Genomic DNA, 23,171 nt, shown 5'->3' with positions numbered 1-23,171 from the left:
GATTTAGGGCCAATTGTTTGCTTTGTGACTTGAGTTCTCTTATGGGTTTGAAATAAGTCATAAATTTGAATTTAGTTTGACTTCATTTCACTGTAAGGGTGAGAGCAATACTCTTTGTAGCTCTCTATATCCCACAGTGAAAACTAGAACCTGCTTTACAAAGTTTAATGTACATATAAAATGATCTGGGAATCTTACTGAAATACAGATGCTGTTTCAGTAGATTTGAGGTTGAGCTTGAGTTCTGCATTTCTAACAAGTTCCTAGTGATTCAGTGCTACAGATCCAGGGGGGCAATATTTTGAGTAGCAAGGTTATAGCAAGTGTTTTTGTTTTTAAGGTGAGAAAGTTGAGGTCATGTAGATAAACTCAGGCATCCTTGCATTTTGAAAGGAAACAGGCAAACATGTGAGAGTGATAATGTAAGATGTGGCATATTTTGTGAGCTGGCAGAATTTTGCTTGTGTGTTAGAAAGATCTTATAGTTTAAAAAAACATTATTATAACTTTTTTTTCTACTCACAGGGACCTGTTAACAACATTACAAAAAGTGTGAATTGTTAACACTGATTTTATAGTTATGCAACAATCACTTTTGAGTAATAAATACTGTGTAATAGATTTATTCCTTTGTTCTCATTTCTTTTGCTTTCCCATTATTACCTTGAATATACTGTTCATTGGTTAGTCTCATTTCTTCAGTGAACCACGTCCTCTGTCATACTTTTTTTCTTCTGCTTTTCTTCATCCTGTTCTTCCTATGTTTTCCCCACTCAATTTTGTATTACTTTTAAAATTTAGAAACAATCTCAAATTTCTGAAAAAGTTTCAAGTGTAGTACACTAAGATTCTTTTTCCTTCCCCTGAATCATTTGAGAATAAGTTGCTGACATGATGCTCTGTCATCCCTGGCACAGGGTAGGTTCCTTGGGAAGCAGTCTCTGAGACAAAATTTAGCATGCAGGAAGTTTACTGGGAGTGCTGTTTGGAATCCTCACCTTAGAAAGGGAAGGGAAGGAAGGAGTTTTGGGCAGAGGTAGAAGTAAAGTGATGCAGTCTCAACCGAAGCCTTAGCTGAACCTGAGGAGAGGTCTAGAGATAGAACGACCCTTCAGTGCTATCCTGAGTTGGGTGAGAGGTCCAGGCCTCTTCCTCTGTGAAATTACATGCGGAACTGCCCTGGGCAGGGAGCAGAGCCTTGGGTGAGGCAGCATTCTTCAGCTGAAGCAGTCCCCTAAGAGGACTGTCACTGAGGGCTGTCTCTCGGAAGGACTTCGGGCAGCTAAGGATCAACTGTGCATCACGATGCCCACTACAACTGGAGTACTTTGGCCTATACTTCCTACAAAGAAGAATATTGTCCCATATAAGCCACAATATAACATGGATAGATTACTACCATCTTATTCTCTGTCACTCAGGTTTCACCAGTTGTCCCAATAATGCTCCTTTACACCAAAAAAATCCAGTCCAGAATCACATGTTGCATTTAGAATTTCCTTTATTTGAAACAGTTTCTCAGTCTTTCCTTTGGCTTTCATTACCTTGATAGTTTTGAGGATTACAGACCAGTTATTTTGTAGCATATACTTCAATTTGGTTTTGTCTCTTTCCTCATGAATAGATTCCAGTTATGCATCTTAAGTAGGAATATCACAGAAGTAATTTTATGTTCTTTTTTCATCCTATCAGTTGCTCATGATTTTTCTTTGTTCCTGATGATGTTAACTATTTCTTGGCTAACCATTTCCTTTGAACATTTGACGAAGTAATGTCTATCCGACTTATCCACTAGAGAGTTACTATTTTCCTTTTTGTAATTAATATTTTGTGGGGAGGTACCTTGAGTCTATGAAATATCCCATTCCTCATCAACTATTCAAGTTATGAATTCATATCAATATATATTCATGACTTCTTACTCTATTTAATGGGTTACAATTCATTACTTTCATTTTTGACCCTCAAACAGTCCCATATTTCACCAGTGGTAACTCCTTCAAGTTGGCTTCTGTGTCTTTTTGACGTCTCCATTACTCTTTGAACATTTCCTTACTTTCTGGCACCATGAGCTGTTCTAGGCTAATCTTAGCACATTTCCTACCCTAGCCCTGGAATCAGCCATTTCTATAAGGAGCCCTGTTTTTTTTCGGTGTAGAATGGTATTTAGAAACCAAGACGTGCACATTAGGTGTGCTCATAGCTATTAGGGTGTTGCTGTTCTCAGGCCCCCACAGTGGACAGAGTGAATATATGAATGTATGTACTTATATACATAATAAATATTATTTATATTTCTCTATCTATCCATATCTATTATAACATAAGAGTTCATAACAATTTTTCCAATCCTGATCCAACATCACAGGGTACATTCTTATTTCTGTCTTTCTGTATTTCTAACTTTATTCTCTGATGGAAAAATACCTGACTCCCATTATCCTTAATATATTTATTCTTTTGATCATTCCTCCTACATGTCACCAATATCCCATCACCACCATTGAATTTATGCTCATTTCATTAAATAATTCATTTTTTTTGTTATTGCAGGCAGTCCCTGCTTTACACAGTTCCCATAAGCATGAATTTTAGTAACCATGTTTTAGTTAAATAACACCAGTCCCCAACAACAAGGTTCAAATTTTATTTACCGCGGTATATTAACTCTTAGTAATTGCATAAAGTATTAACTTTGCTGCTAGCTCCTCAGTCCACAAATCACTGTGTAAAAACAGGGGGTGCCTCATGATTGTAACCAATCATATCACTCTTTCACGGTCTGTCAGTGATTGGTCACTACTTATCTGTTATTCAGTTCACACACAGACAGCAAAATGTGTAGCTGTGTTGCCTCCTTGTCTCCCAGTGATAAACCTATAAGACGTTTAAAAAAAAAAAAAAGATAATGAAAAGGGAATGGACCAAAAAAGATGAAAATGCAGCAAAGAAAAGTGATAATGCTGAAGTGAAATTTTAATCAAATGTAAATGAGGTTATAGAAGAAATAGCTGACTGTGGGAATGTTCACACTGCTGTTGAACTGCTGCCATTGAGAGACTCCAGATATGCAGCCAGAGGAGCTAAGAGACCGCAAACTTATGGACATGAATGAGGAAAGTGAGAAGGTTGTGATGAAAAGGATGATGTTCCAGAGAAGTGACTCTGGTAAAAATTTCACATTAAAGGAACTCTCAGATATTTCATGATATTAAAAATATGAAAGATAAAATGCAAGCTATTTCAGACTTAGAAAGGAGTGTGACAATTAACCAAGGCATAGAAAAGATGCTTGTTCCATATTGTAAGTTATATGATGAGAAAGAGAGTGCTAGCACGATTGAAGCGACTTTTGATCATTTAATTTTTTTTTTACAAAGCATAAAACACTTTATTTCTCAGTGTTTCTAATATTTTAAATTACAGTATATTAAATAAACATCAGTTTTACTATTTAAAAACTTTCCCTATATATTTATAACTGCCAGTAAGATAATTTTTAATGTTTTGGAAAAAAAATTTTTTTAAGGTCACAGAACAATTGTGATTTTTCCCATCAGTTATTGTTTGCTTTGCAGCTTGCATTGTCATTTTTATGTCCCCACACTATTGTGCAAAATGAGAACTGCCCATATTCTAGCATGTTTCACTTCAAAATTTCATATACATTTGAAAACTTATACATATTTTATTTATATTATTGCTTGAATACATTGATTTAAAAATATTTTTAGCATGCAGGTATCCTAAACCCGAGATTGCCATTGTGAAGCGAGCAAAGGAGGTATCATCAGCAGAGACCCCTGATAGTTTTGGTATAGTACAATCTTGCAGTATTGATTGTTTGTCAGATGTTTAATGCAACTGGAAAAGCATCTATTTGACAGAACTTCTTGCTTGTTTGAAGTAGAATGCTTTGGTTATAGTGATAGTCCTTTTTTGTTGTTTGTTTGTTCGTTCGTTTGCATCAGTGTTTTAGACTGTCTACAGAATATTTATTTTTATTATCTAACCTTAGACCTTGTGGATATGATCAACTAATAATTGCATGTTTAATTAACTGAAAGATTACATTTATGATCTTAACAAAAGACAAAATCACTTATATTTAATTATATTTAAATAACATATTTTCAAAGTTGTTGAAATAACGAGAGCAAGTGAGACATAAGAAGCAACAAAGATTATGAATATCTTTAGGATGAATGAGTAGGATAAAAGGACCACACACAGGGAAACCTTCAGAATATTGTAAAGAGAAACTGGGTTTAAGTAACTGAACTTTAGGAAAATATATTTTAAGAGTATATTCTTGAATAGTTTGGAAGTCTTATGTAAGTTCACTTTAAGGCCATTCATGAACTTTTTTCAGATTCAGTCTCCATGCAGCTTGATATCTAACTTCTGTTGTGTGTTGTGATGGTGGTGGTAGAGGAGGAATTGTGTTAACTGAGTGTGTGTGTGTGTGTGTGTGTGTGTGTGTGTATGGGGGGGAGGGGAGGGAGAAATAAAAATATTGCAATAAATTCTTTTCTGTCCATGTTTTATTTTTTGATTACTATTTAATATATATGCATTGCCTAAGAAGTATAACACAGTGTTTGGAAAGGAATAAGAAATATTTTATGGGCCAATTGAAATTTTGTAAAGATAAAGGATAAATATAACTCAGTTTTCTTAGGCTGTATATATAGTGTCAAGAGCAGAAACTAAACTGTAAGAACCTCCGAGAAATGGAGAGACATATAGTGTGTGTGTACACACATACACACATGTGTATATATTAACATATTAGGGCAGTGCAAAAATCCCCCAGTTTGCTCTACTTTGCCAATTCTAATGTAACTCTGAAGTTAAAAAGTTTAATCTCAGTGTCTATGCAGAAGTTAAGCATTTAATGAAAATGTCTTTTGAAGAAAAAAGTTTTAATTTTGGGTTATTCTGTAGATTGTTTAGTTAGTCCTCATTTTTAGGACAATGTAGGGGAAAAGGAATAATACTTATTCTATAGATAATGGCAAATGATATCACTAGGAGGTAAGGTGCTGCTGAACAGTAACTAATCGTAGGATTTAACCTGTCAGCGATCAGCCTTTGAGACTCAGTCTTCAGTTATATCCCTACTCACTGTAGCGTGCTTCTTCATGAATGTTTAGGTGGTATGCCTCTTTTTCTTTTTTTAATCCTACTAGCTATATAATAAACAAGAAATATAGAATCAGAATCTTAGAGCTAGAAGGGATGCAGAGACCCTAAACTCCTCATTTTATGTAACATGAAACTGAGATCTAGAGGATTTATGATATAGTCAAGATTTGGTGACTAGTTATATATATACATATATAGCAGGGCAGGGATTAGTGTCAAGGCTTTTGGATTTTTAGTTCAGTGCTCTTCACTATAATAAATTTCTTCAGGGTTAGCAGGGGAGATTAGCGCTATACTATAGGGTATCCGGTTGTTCTGAAACCAGTAGGAACCATGTAATTTTCCAATTGAGAAAATATTTTATTTGTTAACCATAATAAATAAGTTGATTTCCTCTTCTTTCTTTTAACTTTGATGGATTTGAAAATGATGTATATGAAAGGGAATGATATTTTACGGGAGAAAAAAGGAATTTGAAAAGGTATTAGTATTTTAGTTGATTGCGTTTTTACTTCAATTTCAAATACTAATGCATGACCAATGTTTTGACAGTGTTTTATATATTCATATCCAATTGATTCTTGGTTCTTTTATGTTTTGCCATTGAGAATTTACTCATTGAAAGAGAAGTAGAGCAAGAGAATGAGAATCTGGGTTCTAGACCAAGTTGTGTGTCCTTGAGTAAGTCACCTAACATCCCTGGACCTAAGTGGCTGAATCTTCAAAATGGAGAATTAAGTCAGTATACTACCAAGTGGGCATACTACTGGCATTTGGGCTGGATAATTCTTCATTATGAAGGGCTCTCCTGTGCATTGTAGGATGTTTAGAATCCCTGATGCTAGTAGCATTTCTCAGTCATTATCACATCCACAAACAACCCTGCATTTCCAGGCATTTTCCAGGGTGAGGTAGCATATTGAGAACCACTGGCAGATTGTTTCTAAGGATCCTTTCAGCTCTAACATTCTGTGAAAGAATTTTTATTTGGGGAATGATTGAAAGGGAAAAAGGCAATGCAATGACTGAAAAATCTTTGCTCCTTCCTAATATTAAGCAATTTTATTTTAAAATGAATGTTTTCCAGGGATTTATGTCACCATACCCACAGATTTACCAACCACTTATGATGTTCCAAGATGAATAATTTTTTTATAACTCACTTTAAGCTTTCCATCTATAATATAATGTATCCATGTTATGTATACTTAGTTATATGATTTTTTTAATTTAATGTTATATAGTACTATTTCTCTCTATACCTAATAAGTGAAAGTAACAAGATCTGACTCTTTTTCTTTCTTATTTTGGCCACACCGCGCAGCTTGTGGGATCTCAGTTCCCCGTCCAGGGATTGAATGCAGGCCGCGGTAGTGAAAGCGCCGAATCCTAACCACTAGACCATGAGGGAACGCCCCAGATCTGACTTTTTTTTAAAAAGTTGTATTGTTGTTTTAATATCTTAGCCTTTAAAAAAAAAAGGAAAATCATTATATATAGTAATTATTTGCCTTGTCTCTTTTCCTTTGGCATGAAGGAAGGAAAGGAATATAGTCTTTGTGTTAAGTAGTGTATATAATTGCTCCAAATACACAAGTAAGATGTGTAAAAGCAACCACAGATCAATAGTATGTTTGATTAACCTAAAAAAAAAGAAAACTCCATGAGATGACAGACATAAGAGAAATAAATTACTGTACATCTAGTATTTACTATTGCTTAAGCCAGAGTTAAATAATTAACAGGTTACTACTACATTAATGAGGTTAATAAAGGTGATGATTAATTGGGTACTATCACCTTCCTCATCATTACTACTGGCCAACTCCTGTCCTCAACTGTTATACCACTGGACTGCCTCAGACCAGGAATTGGTTAGCTGCCCTTAAGTAAACTGGATCCCAGTCTAGGTTGCATTGAAGCCCCAGGCTGCATGTTACCTTCCCCTGAAGGTTACTGAGGTGACAGTATTGCATGATCTAAGTAAAAATTTCTTGACTAAATAATGTACAAGTTGCAGTAAACTTTTAAATGCTAAATAAAATTACAAAATCATACTTAAATACTTTTTCTTTTTGGTCTTAGCTAAGGCATGTATTTAAAAAATAATTTAAAAGTCCTTTTATAATTAATAGTCATTATTTTAAAAGACAAGACCTGTTAATTGAAATTTACTAAATTAAAAAGTTCTTTCAATTTCTAAAGTGTTTCATTTTTCAATTGGAATGTCAGTTTTTATAAGTATATTGCTTAGTCATATTAATTTGTTTCTTTTAAAAAATATTGCCTTTATTTATCTCTTGTAAAAAAAAAAAATATTGCCTTGTAGCTTTATAAACCCTTTTTGGTGCATGTTTGATTTTTTTGGCATTTAATATGATTTACTTTGCTTAAATTATTTTGCATACAGCATGGTTTGCATTTTAAGTTTGTTTTCTTTAATGTGTTATATATTTATTGTAAATTTAACCTTACCCGTTGGAACTCTTGGTTCTGTTAAAAGTCTAAGCAGTTATCTATTTAGAAATATGGGTAATTGAAACCTGTAATCCCCAAAACTGTTGTTTAAATGCAGCAGTTCCATCTCTGTTCTTTTCATAAATCTCTTTTTAGGTCAAATTGTGATTTGTGTTGCCAAGGCTACTTCCTCTCCTTTCTCAGGGAAGATGCTGGGGTGGGGCTTAGAACAAATACTAGGTGGTCAAACGATCAGAAACTGCATCACGGGACCCTTCAAGGGTATTGAGTTATTTGTAATTAAAGTAATAGTGCGTGCATTAAACTGTTCCTTTTATGTCATCTCAGGGTGATGTTGGCTTCGGTACTTTTCTTGCTGTCTATTATAAATAATTCTGAATTTTTCCCTTGATTTGTGATCTTATATTGATGTTTATGTCCATGATAATAGACTGAAATAATTTACCACGTTTAGAATTATCGTTGCTGTGAAAGCGTATTGGAAACCAAGACCTTTCTTTTTGTTCTTTAGATTTTCTTTCGTTTCAAGTTTGGATTTATACTTGTAAAGTATGGTTAAATTTAATGGAAGGTTTAACAATGAAAATGACAGATCATAGTTTTTTAAAAATTATTTATTTTAAAAATTGAAGTATAGTTGATTTACAATGTTGTGTTAGTTTGAGGTGTACAGCAAAGTGATTCATTTATACATATGTATACATCTATTCTTTTTCAGATTCTTTTCCCTTATAGGTTAAAATATTGAGTATAGTTCCCAAGAAGTTATAATTTTTATTACATAATGTTATAGAACTCACTCTGTCAAGGGGGGTAGTTTTGTTTTCCAGCACCACCTTTGTAAACACGTTTTGTTTTATAGCGGAGGCTAAAATGAAGTGTAGGTGTTCCACTTACTTTCTTCTACTGAAGTATTTTGATTTTCAATTTAAGATGTATTTCTTAGTACAGTAACTTATTTAAAAAAGAAATACACTAGGCTTAGTTTATCCTAAAAGATATTTTAGAACCACTTGTCGATATTGGACTGAAGATTTTTTAAAAATTATTTTTAAGGGGAAATATAGTAATAAACTCCTTTGACCTGTCCTACCTATTTGTTGTATTGGAATCTTTTGCCACTGAAAATAACTTGGCAATTGATTGGGGCCTGGAAATTTCTTTCAAGGATTTTGTTTTAATGACATTTTACCTATATTCTGAAAACATGAGAATATTTTTAGTACAGTGTAACAATAAAAAAATAAAAATGTAGCAAGATGGGAGTAATTTAGCATACTTTTTCTGAGAGAAATTTTGCAAAATTTTAAAAATCCTTAAATGTATGCCCTTGTTTTTGGACTCAGTCATGCCACTTAAGAATCTACCATAAAGAACTTTCAGGGGAACATAAGATTTAGGTACAGGTTTGTATAGGTGTTATTTATAAATGTGAAAAAGAATAAAGAATAAATATCTAGTCATAGGGGATTAAACTACTATGTATCATATGATGAAATAAAATACCACCAATTCAATTATTGCCTTAAAAAATTTAAGGGGGAAATATTCACCACATAGTGCTTTGTGAAAATGGCAGAACACAATTTTGTGTATACCTCTCTATAGAAAAAAGATTGAAGGATAATACATCAAAATGTTTATTTCTGATAAATTATAGGTAGTTTGAAGGTTTTTTTTTTGGTTTGTTTTTCTGAGTCTCATTAACTTTCTACAATAAAGGTATATAACCTTCTTAGTTGAAAAGTGTAACTTATTCATTTAGATAAACCAAAGGAATTTAGTATTTTAAATGTTATTTTCTAATTTTTACTTAAAAATCACTCTTAAGTTAAGAAACTCAACATCCTCATCCTTTTCATATACGTAAATATGAATAAATAAATATGAGTGAATTATATACGTTTGTATATAAATATGGCTTATTTAATGTAAGATGTTTGCAGTAAATTCCTATGTCTTGTTTTTTTTTAATTAATGGAGGCCCTACAGTATTTGGGGGTTCTTTTGGTGTCTTCATTTCATTTTTTATTTTATTTTATTTTCTTATTGGGGTATAGTTGTTTTACAATGTTGTGTTAGTTTCTGCTGTACAGCAAAGTGGAGTTCCCTGTGCTATACAGCAGGTTTTTATAAGTTATCTGTTTTATACATATTAGTGTATATATGTCAATCCCAATCTTTGTTATATCCAAATTGATATAACAATCAATTTTGACTGAAAAGCACAAAGGCACAAGGCATTTTATGGCCAGGTTACAGGCAGTTGTTCTGTTCCCAGTGGTTCTGTTCTAAAACTTGCATGTTGTATATTCCTGAAAAGCACAATTTAAAAGAATTTTCCTACTTTATTCTAAGCATTAATATAAAAGGTAAATTTTAGTATGTTTATAGCACTGATAAAAGTATTTGAATATATGTTACATTTTAGTTATGAAGGATTCTAAGACATTTTGGTAAAACCTAGTAGGAATTTTCCAGGATTAAAACAAATGTGAGGGGCTTCCCTGGTGGCGCAGTGGTTAAGAATCTGCCTGCCAATGCAGGGGACACAGGTTCGAGCCCTAGTCCGGGAAGATCCCACATGCCGCGGAGCAACTAAGCCCGTGCGCCACAACTACTGAGCCTGTGCTCTAGAGCCTGCGTGCCACAACTACTGAAGCCACACGCCACAGCTACTGAAGCCCACGCACCTAGAGCCCATGCGCCACAAAAAGAGAAGCCACCGCAATGAGAAGTCCACACACCGCAACAAAGAGTATCCCCTGCTCGCCGCAACTGGAGAAGGCCCACGCGCAGCAACGAAGACCCAGTGCAGCCAAAAAATAAATAAATAAAATTTAAAAAAAAAATAAATAAATAAAACAAATGTGAGCTTTAAAATGGTGATATTTGTTCTTCTGTGATTACAGGTCATTGAAATAGTGTAGTATAGGCTTGGTTGTAGGAATACTGTCCCAAATGTATGTCTTGGGAAAAACTGTTTCTTAATCTTACCAATCAAAAAATTATTATTGTTTATTTTTCACCACAGGGGAAAAAAAAAACTGATTGGAATTCAGCTTAAATTAGAGCCTACAGTTAGCTAATTTCCTTTCTCACCAGATGCCATTTTAGGTTTAAAAAAAAAAAAAAAAGACAATGATAAACAATTGGTCAGGAATTTATTTTAAAATAAGCTTTTAGAACATGGCCTGGGGATTTGGAAACCTTTAGGTCTGTGTCCTACAGCAAAGCCTGGGAACCCCTGGCATAGCTGGAGATAATATCTGTTCATCTGGTTTTCCCATAGTGCTTAGCAGTGTGTATATATTAGGAGGTATCTGTGTGCACAGGGAGTCTGATCCAAAGGTGTCAAGTCTAGACTACCTGATGACTAATCAACAAAGAAATACAGTAGCGGGACTGAAACATGTCCCACCAACTCATTTGCCCAGATCTAGGAAGTCTCTTTCTTGTGTGGCCTTCTCTGAGGCTCCCTTCAAAAACTCTCTCTCTGCCTCCCTTTTTAAAAAATCTCTACATTTGTTCCTCATCTGTTTTTCTTACCTTGCTCTGTTTCTCATTTCTCCCTTTGTCTTTCTCTTCCTAATCCAACTTTCCCCCTTTTTAAGTGAATATAGTATAAAACAAATATTATATACTTATATTTATGTAATAAGATATAAAAAGCTGCTGGATTAAATATATTTTTATTCCTGAAATAGGAGAAAAAAGCCTTAATTTGTGTTTTGTTCTCTCTTCTGATTTTTATGTGACAGTGACCCTCAGTTTTATATCTCCTAAACAGATAATAATTGAGCATTAAAATGATGATTCTGATGCACTATAATATTCCAATTCATCAAAGAAGTATTTCTTTTTAAAGAATTCAATATTACTTAGGTAGTAACAGTATTTTATAAGCTACATCAGTTCTCTGGTTGCTTTAGTTAACTAGAAAACTAACTGGAATACCTCATTCTTTGTTCATTCTAAAAAATTAGAATTTCATTTAATAAAAGTGAAATTGCTTTAAATGTTTTAAACTGTTTTCTCTAATCTTCCTGGGTTACTGAAGCAAAACAAAATGTTGAAAGCGTTGAAAATTTTTATATTTAAACATGGAAAGTACTTTATGTTTTCAGGATTTATAATGAATATCTTAGGTGCTTTTTAATTCAGAAAAGATTTGTCTATACAATAATTGAATATATTTATGTTCTCAAGGACAGATCAGAAGGAGAGATAGTCCCACTTAAAATAATTTTTATTTGATTTGGTATGGTATAAATTAGCAGTTTGCAAGAACTGTCTTATTTACTCTCCCTCCAGCAAAGACTTTTAACTGTGAAATCAAAAGGAAAAAAATTTTATTTGTAAATACTATCTCATAGACACATACAGATAATTTTCCTAATCTATATGTTTCTAAACATGGAACCCTGTTAAGCACAACTCCTTCAAACAATGAGAAATATCAGAAAGGGAAAAATGTAAGGAAGTCTGGATGTTAGTTATTTTTTGCCACTATTGTGAATAAACACACTTTGGGAAAGCAGAACAGTTATCATTCCATTAAAATTTTTTCTGTTTGTGTTCATGAGGGATATTGGTCTGTAGTTTTCTCTTTTTTGTAATTTCTTGGTTAGATTTTATATTTAGGACTATTCTGGCCTCATAAAATGAGTTGGGAAGTATTTCCTCATTTTCTGTTTTTCTGAAATAGATTATAAGTTTGTCTAGGGTTGGTGTTTGCTCTTCATTAATATTTGATAAAACTCATTAGTGAAACCATCTGGGCCTAGAAGGTTTTTTTAGTGTGAATGTTATGGCAAGGTGCTTGGTAACAAATTTGATTTTGCTACTAGATAGAGCTGTTCAGATTTTTTGTTTCATCTTATATCAGTTTTAGTAAGTTGTATTTTTCAAGGAATTTGTTCATTTCATCTAAGTTGTTGAATATGTTGGCATAAAGTTATTTGTAATATTCTCATTTTAATGTCTGTAGGATCTGTAGTGACATCCCCTGTTTCATTCCTGATATTAGTAATTTGTGTTCTCTCTTTCTTGATTGGTGTACCTAAGGGTTTTTTAATTTTGTTGGTCTTTTCAAAGAACCAACTTTAGGCTTTGTCTATTTCCTTTATTGTTTGTTTTTTATTTCATTGATTTCAGCTCTTTTTGTTATTATTTCCTTCTTTCTGCTACTTACTTTTGGTTTCCCTTGTTCTCTTTTTCCTAGCTTCTTAAGGTAGTACCATAGGTTATTCATTTTAGCCCTTTGTTTTTAATATTAGTACTTAAAACTAGAAGTTTCCCTCTAAGCATTCACTTAGCTGTTTTGACAAATTTTGATATGCTGTATTTTCATTGTGATTCAGTTTGAAAAATATTTTCTAATTTCCTTTTTGATTTCTTCTTTGGCCCATGTATTTAGAAGATGTTATTTCATTTCTAAATTTTTTTCCTAGATATCTTATTGTTATGGGTTCCATTTTGGTCAGAGAACATATTCTTTACAACTTAAATCATTAATTTATTAACACCTGTTTTGTGGATCAGCATATGGTCTATCTTGATGAATGTACCATCTACAATTGAAAAGAATATGCATTCTGTAGTTGTTGAGTGTAAATGTTTAAATATCAGTTGAATCAAGGTGGTTGGTAGCGTTCAGATAATGTGTTTTTTACTGATATTTTCCCCTAGTGTTCTGTCAGTTACTGAGAGAGAAGCTTTTGTATCTCCAAGTGTGATTGTGGAAATGTTTATTTTCCCTTTAATTCTGTCATATTTTGCATCATGCATTTTGGTTTTTGTTTGTTTTTCTTTTTATTTTGGTTGCATTGGGTCTTCGTTGCTGCGCATAGGCTTTCTCTAGTTGCTGCCAGCTGGGACTACTCTTCATTGCAGTGCGCCGGCTTCTCATTGCAGCGGCTTCTCCTGTTGCGGAGCACGGGCTCTAAGGGCGCAGGCTTCAGTAGTTGCAGCATGCAGGCTCAGTAGTTGTGGCACGCGGGCCCTAGAGCTCGCAGGCTTCAGTAGTTGCGGCGCGCGGGCTCAGTAGTTGTGGCTCGTGGGCTTAGTTGCTCCACAGCATGTGGGATCTTCCCAGACCAGGGATTGAACCTGTGTCCCCTGCATTGGCAGGTGGATTCTTAACCATTGCGCCACCAGGGAAGTCCGCATCATGCATTTTAAAGCTCTGTTATTAGGCATAAACAAATTGTTATTATGCCTTTTGATGAATTGACTCTTACCATTTTGAAATGTCCCTGGTTCTGGTAATACTGTCTTTAAGTCTACTTTATCTGTTATTAATATAGCCACTCCAGCCTTTATAAGCTTACTGTTTGTATAATGTATCTTGTACCATTCATTTACTTTCAACCTATTAAAGTGTAATTCTTGCAGATATCATATAGTTGGGTCTTACTTTTTTATCCATTTTGACAATCTATGCCTTTTAATTGGATTGTTTAGTCCATTAACATTGAAAGTAATTACCGATATAGTTGGATGTAGGTTTACTATTTTACTATTTGGTTTCTGCTTGTCCCTCTGTTTTTTTTTCTTCTGTTCTCATTTCCTGCATTCTTTTGACTTAATATTTTTTAGAATTCCCTTCACATTATTTATTTAGCTTTCTAACTATGTCCTTAATGCATTTTGTCTATATGTATGGTTGCTCTAGGAATTGCAAATATGCATTCTTAACTCTTTTCAAACTGCTTAGAGCTAATACCACTTAGAGCCTTGTACCACTTCATATACATTGTAGAAATATTGCAACCATATTTCCAAATTGGTCCATTTGTAACCTCCTTCATCCTTTATGCTTTGATGTCATATGTATTACATCTACATATGTTATAAACTCCACAAGGCAGTGTTGTAATTTTTGCTTTGGACAATCAGGTTTACTTAAATTACTAGGAAAAAAGTAGTTTTTTCTATTTATTCAGTATTTACCATTTCTGATGCTCTTCATTCTTCCCTGAATATTTTACTTTCCAACTGGTATTTCCTTCCGTCTGAAGAAGTTTCTTCTGCATTTCCTGTTTTGCAGATTGGCTGGCAACACATTTTTTCATAGTTTTAGTTTAACTGAGATACAGTTTGCCTTCATTCGTGAAGGATAAGGATATTTTTCTGGATATGCAATACTGGACTGACAGCTTTCTTTTTCTTTCCGTATATTCAAATCATTGTTTTCTTTTACTTAATGTGTCATTTTTTTCCTGACTGCTTTCAATATATTTTTTTCTTTGTCATTGGTTTTCTTTATATTTATCCTACTAGGGGTTCACTGAACTTTCTGAATCTTTTGAAATTTTTGTCTTCCCCCCAACTTTGAGAAAGTTTTAGCCATTATTTATTTTAAAAGTTTTTTTGGTCCTTTTCTTTCTCCTCACCTTCTGGAACTCCAGTTATGCATATATTGACCTTTTGATATTTAGCCACAGGTCCCTGAGACTCTGGTTTACTATTTTTCAGTCCTTTTATTCTCTGTTTTTCAGATTGGGTAATTTTACTGATCTATCATTATGTTCATTAATTGCTTCTTCTATAACCTTCATTATGTTTTTAAGCCTATCCAGTTAATTTTAAAATTTCAGATATTATATATTTCAGTTCTGGAACTTGTTTGTTTTTTATCATTTCTATTTGAGCATTTTTTTTTTTTACATCTTCAAATATAATTTTAATTACTACTTTAAATTCCTTGTCTGCTATTTCTAACATTTGAGTCACTTTTAAAAAAATTGAAGTATAGTTGATTTACAATGTTGTGTTAGTTTCTGGTGTACAGCAATGTGATACAGTTATACATACATATGCATATTTGAGTCACTTTTGAATTGGTCTCTATTGTTTTTTATCCTGAGATGGGTCAGGTTTTCCTGTTTGTTTGTGAAATAATTTTGGATTGTATCCTAGTCATTGCTATGATTATTATGTTGCAGAGACTCTGCATTCTGTTTCATTCTTCTGAAAAATATTGACTTTTGTTTATTTGTTTTAGCATGCACTTAATTGTTAGGCTCAAATTGCAAACTCTGTCTCTTGGGCTGCAGCTCAAATCTTCAGTTATTTTACATTTAACTGAGATTTTTGGAGTTTTCCCTGCACAAGTGTGGTTTACAGGTCAGCCATATATTTGAACCAAATGTGTATACAGAATTTAGGGCTCCTCCTTTCTGACTTTATTCTTTCCAGGATTCCCGTCTCACTTTCCAGTGGCTTTGGTTACCTTGCACTCTGCCCACTACTTTTTTTTTTTTTAACATCTTTATTGGAGTATAATTGCTTTACAATGGTGTGTTAGTTTCTGCTTTATAACAAAGTGAATCAGCTATACACATACATATATCCCCATATCTCCTCCCTCTTAGGTCTCCCTCCCACCCTCCCTATCCCACCCCTCTAGGTGGTCACAAAGCACCGAGCTGATCTCCCTGTGCTATGCGGCTGCTTCCCTCTAGCTATCTATTTTACATTTGGTAGTATATATAAGTCCATGCCACTCTCTCACTTCGTCCCAGCTTACCCATCTCCCTACCCGTGTCCTCAAGTCCATTCTCTACGTCTGTGTCTTTATTCCTTTCCTGCCCCTAGGTTCTTCAGAACCTTTTTTTCTTTTTTTTTTTTTTTTTTTAGATTCCATATATATGTGTTAGCATACGGTATTTATTTTTCTCTGACTTACTTCACTCTGTATGACAGTCTCTAGGTCCATCCACCTCACTACAAATAACTCAGTTTTGTTTCTTTTTATCTGCCCACTACTTCTTTAGTCCAGAAAGACTGAAGTTTTTTTATTAAGAGTTTTAGTTGGTCTACATGTGGATTAGGCCAAAAGCTGTGTTAAATGGGTAACTCATTTAGTTCCATTCTTTCTTCTAAGTGTTGATTCCTCTCCAGAATCAACCTACTTTTGGTCATTTTTCAGTGCTTTCAGATATTTATTTATAGTTATAGTTGTTCTGTGCAGGAGGATTGGTCTGATAGAAGATTATTCAGCCAGTATTGGAAGTAGAACCAGGATTTCTTAAGCTAAAAATGGTTGGAGAATATGGTGTGGTGATGTACAATCTTAATAGTCATCTTATTTTAAAATATTTAGAAAAGAAGAGAGAAATTATGATGCATGTAACACATACATACACACATAGAGTAACTGAAAGAACTGGTTTTTCTAACTCCAAAGTCTGCTTAATAAAACAGTAGATTAGAATACATTTCCATGTAAGTGTACATAGTTTACCATACGTCAGAAGAAAAATTTTATGGTTAAGATGTATATGTAGGGAAATAAAGCTTTGGGGTTTATTATGACTATTTTCAGTGAGGTTAAATTGGCAGCCATGACATTTTAAAACGTGTATAGATTGCTGAAACCTTGGGCTTATTTCCAAGATTGAGTTTTGCTGTGTGTTATACATCTAATGTGTTTTTTTTTTTTTAATTTATTTATTGATTGATTGATTTTTGGGTGTGTTGGGTCTTCGTTTCTGTGCGAGGGCTTTCTTTAGTTCCGGCGAGCGGGGGCCACTCTTCATCGCGGTGCGCGGGCCTCTCACTGTCGCGGCCTCTCTTGTTGCGGAGCACAGGCTCCAGACGCGCAGGCTCAGTAGTTGTGGCTCACGGGCCTAGTTGCTCCGCGGCATGTGGGATCTTCCCAGACCAGGGCTTGAACCCGTGTCCCCTGCATTGGCAGGCAGATTCTCAACCACTGCGCCACCAGGGAAGCCACATCTAACGTGTGTAACTTTTTTTTTTTTAATTATTTTTTAAATTTATTTATTTTATTGGTTTTATTTTTGGCTGCGTTGGGTCTCTGTTGCTGCTCGCCGGCCATCTCTAGTTGCAGTGAGAGGGGGCTACTCTTCGTTGCTGTGCGTGGGCTTCTCATTGCGTGGCTTCTCTCATTGCAGAGCACGGGCTCTAGGTACGCGGGCTTCAGTAGTTGTGGCACACGGGCTCAGTAGTTGTGGCTCGCGGGCTCTAGAGCGCAGGCTCAGTAGTTGTGACACACGGGCTTAGTTGCTCCGCGGCATGTGGGATCTTCCCGGAGCAGGGCTCGAACCCGTGTCTCTTGCATTGGCTGGCAGATTCTTAACCACTGCGCCACCAGGGAAGCCCTTTAACTTCTGATATGTATTTTACTTTCTTTCAGTTAACGTAGTAATGAAGATAATTTATAGTGTCAGAATCCTCAAACTGATCAATTTATGATAGATTTATCAATTTTTGATAGATACTTTCCAATAAAATTTTCACTTTCTAGGAAATGTTCCTTTCATATTTGCTCTTATTACTCCTTAGGTTCTTTATGATGCAGGAGGCAAAAATCTGTGCTTTGATTTTACTTTAATCTCTGTGCCAGTGGTTTTCTTCCCTGCTCTGTCTCCTTTACTTTATATTTCTTCCTTTTTCTCTATCTTTAAAAAAAATTATTTTTCATTACCTTTAATTTTTTAATCCTTATGTGTACTTGGAAAGACAGATTAGGAATATTGTTTATATTATTTGATTTTTTTTTCCTCTTTACCGCTACACGTTATACATTTGCCTAGCCCTTATCCTTTTGTCTTAGGAGTTGTAAAATATTTTAAATATTTTGCTCAATATGTAAGGAATTTGAAGAAGTAAAAGCAAGGACTCTGTATATTCTCATTATACTGGGAAGGTCCTGCTTGTTGAATTTTTAGGTATTTCAAGATGTTCCAGTCAACTGACAAGGACTTCTCCTCACAGTGTCAGAACTGTAGTGATGATGAGAGTAATGCAACTAGGAAATAGTTCTGGTATGTAACCACTTTTGCATGTTTACTTCACCAGAAAACTCTGTGGAAGTACAGCGATATCTTATATTTCTTGTTAAAAATTTGGAAAACTATTTGCATGCTTTCAAAGTAGATTTTGAAGTAACAGTGCTAGTCAAAGAATGGAAAGTATATTCTAAGCAGATGTAAAATTCTACAAAGTTTTAGGATATCTTCATTTCTTAACTGTTCTAAAAAAGGAAAAACAAAACTTAAACTTGCATTCTTAGAACTTTCTGAATAATTCAGTAGTTGCCTAAACTCTAGGTTTTAGCGTATTTCTTATTGTAAAGCCTTTATGATACTATATGCTTTTTTAGTAAAATAACATTTACAAATATGATTCATACTCCTTTTTATATAGCTTATTAATGGAGATTTATTTGCTTTTTCCTTTTTAAAAAATAAATTCTTCAGTTCTTATGTTGTCATAGATTATAAATAAATATTTTAGAAAATATATATCCAGTTTGTAATGAATTTCCTTGGACACTTCGGTTGTTTGTACTAAATCTTTAGAGCAGAGCGATCCATGGTTTGGGTTCTTCTGTATAGGTTATCAGTTACTTCTGTTGGATTGAGTGAGGATAAAGAAGGTGGAATTCTCTGCCATTTTACCATAGCTTACTCTTACTTATAAATGGTGAGTTGTTTATTGTTATGAGATTAGGTAGGTAGATTCTTTGTAATAATTGTTAATTTTTAGATTTAATGATGGCACTTGAAATTACTTACTTTGATATATATACTTGGGAAAACTTTTCTGTGTTTATTATGACATATATTATAAGTAATATTGCTATTTGTTGAATGATACTGTACTCTTTTGGGTCATTTTATTGTGTAGAATATTCTAATTATCCAGTAGTATAGGTTTCAAAACTCAAAATATTCAGTATATTATCTAGGGATATTAATTAAGGAACATAACACAATCTGGTGAAGTTACTGGTGTAATACATTGCTTTAAAATATTATTTTCCTATTTTTAAAGGTCATCTAGGTCTACTTGAGTATTATCAGTGTTTGTTTGGGTATATATTTCTTAAGTCATTTAGGGTTGCCATTTTCAAGAAGGGTGGCTATATTTCTGAAGTTTTTTTTTTTTCACTGTAATTTGTGTGAACAGCCTCATTATATAGATACAAGGAATTACAAAAAACCAAAAAGCAAATGATTTACTCAGGGCTATAGGATCCATGGTAGGCCTGTAACTAAAGCTCAGTTTTGTTTTCTAGCTTTGTAATTTAATCTATACCAAGTAATATTTCCTGTATGGATAACTTTGATCCATTAACCTAAGGATAATTTATGAAAAACTCTGCTATTCTCTCACTTTGTAATTCTGCTGGTATTTTCTTCATTGTAATAAAAAAGAAATCATGCTATAGTAACTAATTCTTGACCACACCCTTTCTTTCCCCTTCAGAAAAATTGGAAGCTCTACCACCTACCCCAGGACAGCTGAGATATGGTAATGGTTCTATAATTGTTAAATATTTGTGCATCTGTCTTTTGGACTTGAAATAACTGTGTTACTCATTAATAGTACAGAAGTCAGTAAGTTAAATCATTGCAGATAGAGTAGATTATCTTATTTATTATGCTGAAGCAAAAAGTTTGTAAACTTGGTTTAAGACATATTACAGTATTATGGAATTTCTAAGATTGTTAACCATATCTATTATTGTTTAAATATCGTTACCATCTAGAGATAGAATTATAGTAGAGGTTTTCTTAATTCCCAAGAAAAAGGGTATGTTTCGTTTGGATTTAAGTTGGGTAATTTCAGAACTAGAATTTCTAGGCTATTTTCTTTGGTGGAGAAAATACTCTGATTTGTTGTTTGTAATAATGAAGAAAGTAAAGTTCATTTTAAACCACCAGGAAGAAGAGCTTTACAATGCTGCTGGTGTGCTTTCTTTATTATGATTGGAATAAATATTCAAGGGCTAACACCAAAGTAACGTAAAATAGTTTGGGATCTTAATATAAAGACAATGGAAGAAGAGAATTATTTAGTGGTGCAGTGAATTTGAATAGGTTGTAAGTTAAAGCTAAATATTAGATGTGATTTGCTAACAACTACTGAGTTAGAGAATAATATTTCCCAAAGGAAACTGAAGAAATTGGTAAGATATCATTACATGCTGGAGAGCAACCTTATATAATTAAAATTTAGTAGCCAGTTCTTTTTAATAGTTCTTTTACTCTCAGAGGTAGAATATAATTTGTATTAGAAATAAGTAACTTTTCCCAGCTATCAAAACAATTTAAGAATTCTTTAAGACGTTTCTTTCCCAGGTAATCTTTTTTTATTCTTCTAGCCTGGATTCATACAATCAATATCCATAGCACTGTATAATGCTATTACCATTCTGGGGGTCATATTGAAATTACCTGCTTATATGGCTGTGTTATCATACCCAAACTTCTTGAGGGCTGGTAACCAAGTATCTTTGTATCTCAAGTGCCCTGTGGAGTGTCCAGTACGTGTTTATTTGACTTTCTGAAACTTATAATTTTCCTTTGGAATGAAAATAAATTTTTATTTACAGGACTCATTTACTTAGGTCTAAACATCAAAGCATAATATATTTTATAGTTCCAGGTAATTATTATAGCAGTGTGGCAACATGCCTTGGTTTTATGACCAAGTTTTTACTAAGATAGCAATTAGTCTAATCTTAAACTTAGTTTAATAACCTTGACACCTAATTTTAAGATATTTATAACTAGCCAGTTTTAGAGATGCCATCAAGTCAACCCTAAAATGTTTAGTAATCCCAAAGGTTTCATAGTTACTTTGCCATATTTACATTTCAAAGATGATTGAGATGTCTGGAGAGTCTTCTCTCCAGATATAAATTTAAGTAGCTCTCTTTTCATTGTAAATGTTTCATATGGTGAATTTTAAAAATTTCATTATATTCTTTTGACATGTCAAATTTGTAATATTTTTTTGAAATTCTGTATGTGTTTTAGAAGCTGATTATTATAAAATTTTGAATGTCTGGTCATTAAGCAGCTGGATCTAGGCAAAAAGTCAAAGAACTAAGTCTAGACTCTTTAATTAAAAAATCCCATTTCATTAATGTGCCACTTGATTTTTATCATCTTTCATAGCTTTTAAAACAATATGCTTTATAATTTAAAAGATGCTGCTTTTTACCTGGGATATTCTTATGTGATAACGAGAAGAACTCTGAAATGACCTAGGGTATATACTATTTTCCCCCTTGATCTTAGTCTTCGACAGTGCTTGTGGGTAGAAATGTTTCTTGTTTTACTGCTTATTAGCCTTCCCTGATTGGGGTAGAGTGGTATCAAATTTTCATAACTTCTGGATTATATTTTAATTATACTTTCTGTGGACTTAACTGCATTAAAAGAAAAAAGATCTAAAGGCACTGAACACATATATAACCAATTGGTTTAAGGGACTATTTTTTGGATGTGGTATAAAACTCAGAGCCTTGATGTTTATTTTTAAAAAGTCCTCAGTTGAATGGATGTTGACTATACCTTGGCAGATTTATAGAATAACTAGAATAAAGTCTTAACTATCCCCAGCTTTTAATCTGTTTCACAGTCTTCCTTCAATTCTCTTAATCTGGAATTCTCTTCCTTTCCAAGTTAGTTGTCCTCAACTTATTTAACTAATGTTTATTGAGCATCTACTGTGCACTAGGCATTCTGCAGTGTGCTGAAGATGTAAATAGGAAAAAAAATGAAGCTAAATATATTTTTTAAATAGGTGTTAGTTCTTCCTAGTTACACTTCTGTTTTCTCAGGTCATTCAGATTATGTACTAGATAGATAGGGTGAGATGTGCCTTTGGTAGGAAGAGATCAAGTTACATTTTCATTTAAATCAAATATTGTTTGTTTTATTTGGTGAAAGCTATCAGGGATACTGATGTGTTGATGGGGGAAAGAGGACTTTGAACACAGATGTCTAAGACAGATGAGATAATCACATTTTCCTAACATTTGTTTAAAAAATTGTTTAGTGAGTGTAAGTGACCAGATAGCTTCCCTGATATTTGATTCAGAACACTTTTTATTATTTCTAATATGGAGATCAATTTTATGGTATCAGTCGTTAGGTCTAAGAGAGAAAAAGATTGATGTCAATAGTAATTTAACAGGTAAAACATGGTACTCATGTATTTATTTGTTCTGTCATTAACTGTATGTAATTTGTACGTGTGTGCGTTGCCAATAAGGAAACACAAAAGCCTAACATTAATTTTACATGTTACGTGTTTTTTATTTTGTTTTTTCCCCAGTATATCTTCCACCAAGTATATAAACAGAGGAGAAGCAGAATCTTTTGTCTATGGGGAATGGAAAGCAAATTCCAAAACTTAAACCAAATCTATTTATGAGAGTTTAATCATATGGTCTGTTTTTGTCATTTTAAAATTATAGAAATCTTAAAACATATTTTTCTGTTTTTGATGTTTTTCAGTATTCATCCACAATGCGATACCTTTCATAGGGTTTGGCTTTTTGGATAATGCAATTATGATTGTTGCAGTAAGTTCTTTCAACCCTTCTATTTTGAGTTAATAAAGAAATTAATGTGGTCTAAATTGTCCTAATAATTTACATATTGTAGCTATAAAGTTTTAATTAATATCATAATGAACAAGGCTATTTTAAACTATATTTCAGGTTAATTAGACTGTAGCTCAATTTTTAAGGCATCATATCTATTAATCATCAAGAC

The 23,171-nt window shown here is 33.4% G+C and overlaps 1 protein-coding gene across 1 annotated transcript in view; it reads left to right on the top strand.

Annotated features, from left to right (window-relative positions):
• The window catches only part of TMEM65 (transmembrane protein 65), a 45,474-nt gene that overhangs the window by 11,541 nt on the left and 10,762 nt on the right, over positions 1–23,171 (top strand). The window contains exons 2-3 of the mRNA XM_061171749.1: positions 19,867–19,911; positions 22,911–22,978. Of these exons, the coding sequence (XP_061027732.1) occupies positions 19,867–19,911; positions 22,911–22,978 (113 nt within the window). The remainder of the gene's footprint in view (positions 1–19,866; positions 19,912–22,910; positions 22,979–23,171) is intronic.

Source organism: Eubalaena glacialis, chromosome 17 (assembly GCF_028564815.1).
Source record: "Eubalaena glacialis isolate mEubGla1 chromosome 17, mEubGla1.1.hap2.+ XY, whole genome shotgun sequence".
NCBI classification, from domain to species: domain Eukaryota; kingdom Metazoa; phylum Chordata; class Mammalia; order Artiodactyla; family Balaenidae; genus Eubalaena; species Eubalaena glacialis.
Note: the sequence above shows the minus strand (reverse complement) of the source record. Positions and strands in the feature narration are given on the sequence as shown.